The sequence below is a fragment of the Montipora capricornis genome, chromosome 12 (genome assembly GCF_036669925.1).
Source record: "Montipora capricornis isolate CH-2021 chromosome 12, ASM3666992v2, whole genome shotgun sequence".
Taxonomy (NCBI): Eukaryota; Metazoa; Cnidaria; class Anthozoa; order Scleractinia; family Acroporidae; genus Montipora; species Montipora capricornis.
This window is the reverse complement of record NC_090894.1, coordinates 30,864,938-30,871,292: the sequence shown is the minus strand read 5'-3', so window position 1 is coordinate 30,871,292 and position 6,355 is coordinate 30,864,938. Positions and strand designations below refer to the sequence as shown.

The window sequence follows — 6,355 nt, the reverse complement described above, 5'->3', positions numbered from 1 at the left end:
TTTTGGCAAAACTCCCCGGGGATCTACCCAGGAGATTTGCTAATGCTCTGCTGTCACGAGGTCCAGCGGTAATTATTCCGTGGCGTGGCAAGGCGTGGCAAAACCCCTATTGTCTGCTGTCCCGAAGTTCAGCGGTAAATTCATTGGGTGAGTGGTCGACTGCATTTCGAACTGAGTCTTTGCAGTTTCTGAGGCGAGTAAATTTTATTATCATTCAAATTTGCAAGTATAATTCATCCATCCTCCGCTGAAAACTGGAGGAAACAAATTAACATTTCTTGAAAACTATTTTAATAAGATAAAAAGTTTTCTGATATTGTGCTTTTAAGAACCTATAGAATTGAGCAAATTATGACAACACATGCAGTTGGTACACGATGCATTTATGAAACGTTCTGTTCCACAGATCATGGATAGGATATAATTCTAAGTTGTGTTTTAGTTAAAGAAGCTGTTAAAGACATAAATTGAGGAATTCGATTTTAGCAATAAACTGCTGTTTAAACTTTATTTTGAAGTTGTTACTGACTTCCCGAGTACTAGGATGATCAGAGGAAAATATCAAAACCTCTGGAGAACGTCTCTATTTTAATTAGTTGGAACACGGCATTGCCCCATTTTAGCCGCGGGGGCAGGGATATTTGATTGAAGATTTTAGCTCTACCGCAGGGGCTTTAACAAGCATTTGTGAGGGCAGCCTTTACAAATGCCCTTGGGTGCCCGGAGGTCGGCCCCCCAGGGCTGGCCGCTGATAAGTGCATAATCTGCCCTTGGAGTACGTTTCATGTTAAATTACATTCAAACATTTTCCAAATGTTGAGTTTTTCCGCTGGCTGCGAAACGGCGAAGTGGAAAATGTTATTCTCCCACACAGATGGGAGAATGGGGTTCAGTGTGTGTGTGTGGGCTGGGGGGGCTTCAGGTCACATGATTTGTTGTATTTATTACTTTTTTGGTTGTTTTATAAAGGCCAGGCTGTGTGGTCGGTTTGATTGCTTGAAATGAACGATATTGTATTCCATTCCATCTGCTCCAGCTAACAGAATGTGGATACAAAGAGTGCGCGTTCCAAATATTTTTCTGGCGCTAAAATCGCATGGGGGCCACAGACCGGCTCCAAAGTCGTACCCAGACTATGCCAAACGGTCCTTGCGGCCAGGTCACCTTCTCAAAAACCACTGATCGTCATTCTGTTCTCAGAATTACATGGCCTTTTGGAGGTAGGATCTCACAGATATACCCACCACGAGTCCAATAGGTCAAACTCTCATTTTACAGATTATGTCCAAGAGCCAATGTTACTGATTAGGTGCCTTATTAGTACCGAGCACTATTCGGTTCTAAAAACAAATTTAGAATGGTTAGTTTTAGATTTATGGTTAGGGTGTATACCCATGAGATTCTTGCCTCTTTTAAGAGACCAATTTCATAAATGGCGACCACTTTTACATTTACATTCTTTTGTCTTTATGTTAATTAGACCTACTGCCCTCATTTTGAAACAAAAACTATTTTGAAATTTGCTCGTTGTAGCGAGGCTAGTTACTCTTATTAGCATTAAAACAAAAGGATACTTTATTTGGACGCCATTATGAAAGAGGTCTATTGGAGAACCTTTATTGCAGTTTATCTTAAGGAACAGATTACGGAACTAAGTAGAATCAGGAGCCCATGACTAGGAGCCTCTCAATTCATTATATCCTTGAGTCAACCTTTGCGCGTATCTTTCTATTTTTAGAACTAATCCTTCAGCGGGAAACATTTACAACAATTTACATCAATTTTCATACATTGTGTTTGCTATTTTTGTCTTTGTTCCACAATAACTTTATTCTGATTGGCCATTCTAAACAGTGTGTGCAGAGCCGAAGAACTCGTGGCGTTCTAAAAATAGAAAGATACGAGCAAAGGTCGACTCACAGGGCTTGTATGGGAGAGGAAAGCTCCTACTCATGCGCTCCTGGTAGAATATTTTCAATATAATGCGCTCTTAGGTATTGACTCTTCCTTTACAAAAGGAAAACAAGCGAACATTTCTCATAAACCAACATTCTCATTCTTAACATAAGTTGGAAATAGAGCATTACAAAAAGCAACCAGTATTTACAACGTTTAGTTACAAAATGTTCTAAACAAAAAGAATGAACTATGTCGCTTTTTGTATCCTTCCAGGAAGTCGGATCTTTGTGACCCATTGTCGACATCAGTCACTCCTCTTGTTCAGTGATATCGGTGTCTTCTACAGCAGTGTTTGTGCCTACCAAAACATAGTTAAAACATAATGAGCGATCAGTGTGAACTGGCCCCGTACTTTATTTAGTTATTTACGGATACAGCAACTCCTCATACGGGGATTAGCTGCTGGGTTTCTGTCAGGGGAAAAAACTCAAACAAAGAAATTTACACAACCATCGGGTAGATGACTTTGGACACATCGTTAAGAAACAGGGAAGGATTTGCTGATTGTTCGAAAACATCAACCGGCACGAAATTCAGTTGAGTAATAACTCATGAATTATAGGCCAATGTGTGCGAAGTAGTACAAACGGAAATCGAGATGAAGGCATGTTCGTGCATTCTGCGGGATGGTGAACGGAATTCGTGGCCTGTGTAAGCTGCAATCAAGTTACAGGCGTGGATATACTAATCCCCGCTCTGTAAGGTTCGCCAATCAATTGAGAGATCACTGCATGATCATATCCCTAACCATGTCTAGTTTTCGATATCTCCCCAGTATCAATCTCGCATCCCGATTCTCTATTTCTTTTGTTTTCCAGGCCCTTACTTAGATCCCATACGGTACTACGTGCAGATACGTATGTAATGGCGTTTAACGAAGAAATCTGTCACCCTTAGGGCTGATACTGGAAACGTGGGTGATCTATTTCAGGTCGTAAGATAAATGAACACTTTGGTACTAGGGACACTATAAAGAGCGAATTACACAACAGCGGAGGTTTCTTTCAACTGAACCAAAGGATTTCACATTTGTTACTGTCAAAGTTCACCACCGAGCAAGTCCTGACGGTATGATCAGTGAACAAGAGCTCATTGGACTTAACGCGCTCTGGTAGGGCATTTATGTATACGAGATGCAGGCCCAATGGAAGACCCTTGAGAGACTTTTATCTTAATAGACAGGTAGGAGGATCTTTCACCGTCGACTACATCGCACTACTGCTTATTGTCAGTTGAGGAAGCTGGTTATTGGTTAATTCCGAAGAGGTCCAGCAAATTTCGATAGCTCTTTTTTTGCACCTAGGGTTATAAGAATCTCAAACCTCCCGGCTACAGAATTGGTCCATCCGACGACATTTGGAAACGTCAAAGACACTGCCCCCACCTGGCACAGGTTCTCCTTAGGTGCCAATTCACCTTTGCAGGGAATAAATAATCCCACACGCCAAGTACTGGTGTCAGTTATGTGCCAGGTAATGATGTACCAAGTAAGAAAAATCACTTACTGACCTTGATTGGGCGTGACCGAAGCCTCTCCAGGAACGGAACTACAATCAAATTGAGAAAAAAAAAAAGAATAACATTGGCACGTTAAACGCGCAAAACAAAGCTCACAGAGTTTTGATCGACACAATGACCTTTCCTTTTGTCTTACAACCGGTAAGACAAGGAATAACCCAGTGAACTGACTAAACGCATTTCGATTATTGTGAAACAGTTATCAGGCCACCTGACCGCTATCAGCCAAGTCGCCACCAAGATCGACATTTCTCGGGGCTATGTAACATCACTGTGGCGAACTGGAAAGCAAATATCTGGTGACAGGATGCCATGCATAACCCAGATTAGTCGCACTGTCGACTTGGAGTTGGTTCTCGGAAACGTTTATGCCATATTTCGGCATCAACAGCGCTCTCTGTTCACTCGAAAGGAAAACATTTTAGGACACGAAACTTTGTAATTAGTTTGCTTTTCCTGCTCATGAATTTTTTTTTGGGTTAGTTTTTCATGATGGGATCGTAGTATACTACGATCCCTTTATATGGTTCACTGCCATCTGCACTGACCACTTCGAAACCCCGCCACTAACCACTTCGCTACCACAGGTTCCAACTCTAGTATAGGAAGATTTCTTGATGGCGAATTGACTGGTGGCGAGGCTTGACTAGCTGCCAGTTTTGAAAGGCTTTTTAAGATCCGAAAAGGTTGTTTTCAGGGAAGAGCCCCAATGCTGGCTTAAGTGTGAAACAACCCTCAAAACGCTGCCATAGAAGTTGACATCGTCGAGCTTCAGAGGATTTGGGCCAGACCTTTAATGCGTCTGGGAGGTCTTACAACTGAGTCCTCAAGTACGAACTAAGCCCAATGTTATTGCTATACAGTGACAACAACCTCGCACGCGTGCCAACTTGCCAAAAAATGGCTTCACCTTTGCCTGGACGCATCTTCGACTCCAGTATCTTCCTCTTGCTCTTCGCCAAAAGGCACAAGAGTCAGGGGATTGAAGCCTGAAATGGGTTCACCAATGATGCCAACCCTAAAATGACATAAGAAAAAACTCTCAAGAGTGTCGTATTTTCTAGGCTCGATTTCCAGCCGTTTGGGGAGTGCGGCTATAACATCCTCCTCCCAATGAACGGCTGGATCACTGATCCGCTTCGTTTGTCCGTGACGTAGCACCCGTCGCAATTGTATTTTGTATTCAGCCAATTGTATTTTGTACTTGGCAGGCAGGCGACTTTCTGATTGGCGGAAAATACAATTGGCCGGACCAGTGATCCAGCCGTGGTGTGCGCAGAGGAACGAGGACGCACAAAACGGCTGGTCAATCGAGCCTAGTATGTATTTTTCAGCTCGCAAGAATTTATAATTAAGCTGTATGAAATGTTTGGACGATAGATAAAGATTTCGTTATGGATAACAGATATTAATCTTACGTATTTTGAGTATTAAAGTAGTATGAGAGTTGATAGTGGTACTAAAGGTGAAACGTGGAGTACACATTGAAGACTGAGTCACTGATGACTGTGTCCAAGCCCATACTATAGTCGAAATTCTTCAATGCGTTCACTAATCGAATTCAACTTTGTTTGTTTTCATTCATATATGTATAAATACATTACAGTTTAAAATTAGCGTTGTAAGTGATTTAGCTTTTCTCTCTGTTGATGCACATTTTTTGCTCATGCCGTTTCAAATTTTAAACTTCACCGCCCGCCTCGAAAAGCCATTGGTATCAGCGGGTTGTGCAATTTCTTTTACGAATTGTCTATTTATAATCTTTTAAACTGACGAGTTCAACTGTTTGTGTATGAATAAAATGAAGATAATGTCACGTAAGAGAAACGAGCAGCAGTTAAGCCGAGCAGTATGTTCAACGGTCGACGTCAGCCCCAGGAATCGAAGAGCAAGCACATGTAAAGAGAAATGCAGTGCTTACCATTACGCCAGCCTTGATGCCTACTTTTATCTCTACTTACTTCGTCTGCATTTGAAGTTCAAGCTTTTCTTCTTCATGAGGTATTTCACTGCAAGTTAAATACCAGTCTGTAAGGATTCTTTTTGTAGATGGGTGTGTTAATTAAGCGTGCGCAAACAATCAATATAAAGAAAACGCAAGTTTCCCGACGGTAGTATTCGTTACTAGCTTTCCGCGCTTGGCACGGGACAGCTTTCCCGCCTGCACTGGTTTAACCGCTCACGCGTTTTAATGACGACTTTCTATTCGATGAAACGGAGCATTTCCTCCGGAAACTGACTGGCATTGTCGAATATTACGAGGGGAGCAAAAGAGAAACCAAGAGAAATCAATAAAATGGAAAGGACGTCGTCAAAATCTAGCACTGATTGGAAAACATAAGTCGGGTGGGGAGGAGAATTGCGTGACGACCCTCGGCTAGACTAAGCAAATATTATTTCTAACAGTAAACGCTTGCACGATTATTGCAAAATTTTATCCCCGGCAATCACAGGCATAACGGCATATTTGTGACTTGGTCAAACTCGGTTTCCTGGACAGAGCTCTGGCTGAATAAATTTGTCTGCCTTCCAATTTGTTCATTTAAATGTCTCCATCTCCTGTGATTGGACAGGACCCTTACATTTCGATTTTCACGGCACTAAAAGAGAACAAAAAGAACTTTAACAAGCGGGAATACAGACGTCCATTTTGAACGGTGGTGTTCAGAAGTTAGCACTGTCCCAAGGGCGGCTAACTTCTTTTCTTCTCCCACTGGTTTTTGCTCGCAAGTGCATTTTGAGCAAAACGTTACACCTTTTAGTGAAAACGAAAGAAGTTTCCATGCAAAATGACTTACTCCTCTGACAAAGGAAGAGCTTTGGTGCGATCAAGGAACCACGGACTTGCTTCCTGTGAGGTAGGAAGAAGCGAAACGAG

General features: G+C 42.0%; 1 protein-coding gene across 1 annotated transcript in view; it reads right to left on the bottom strand.

The window, feature by feature from the left end:
• Positions 1–2,033: 2,033 nt before the first annotated feature.
• The window catches only part of LOC138027585 (protein phosphatase 1 regulatory subunit 36-like), a 22,428-nt gene continuing 18,106 nt past the window's right edge, over positions 2,034–6,355 (bottom strand). The window contains exons 12-16 of the mRNA XM_068875124.1: positions 6,276–6,355; positions 5,439–5,486; positions 4,388–4,495; positions 3,469–3,506; positions 2,034–2,257 (exon numbers count right to left, since the gene is read on the bottom strand). The exon at positions 6,276–6,355 is cut by the window's right edge and continues 16 nt beyond it. Of these exons, the coding sequence (XP_068731225.1) occupies positions 2,208–2,257; positions 3,469–3,506; positions 4,388–4,495; positions 5,439–5,486; positions 6,276–6,355 (324 nt within the window). The 3' untranslated portion in view covers positions 2,034–2,207. The remainder of the gene's footprint in view (positions 2,258–3,468; positions 3,507–4,387; positions 4,496–5,438; positions 5,487–6,275) is intronic.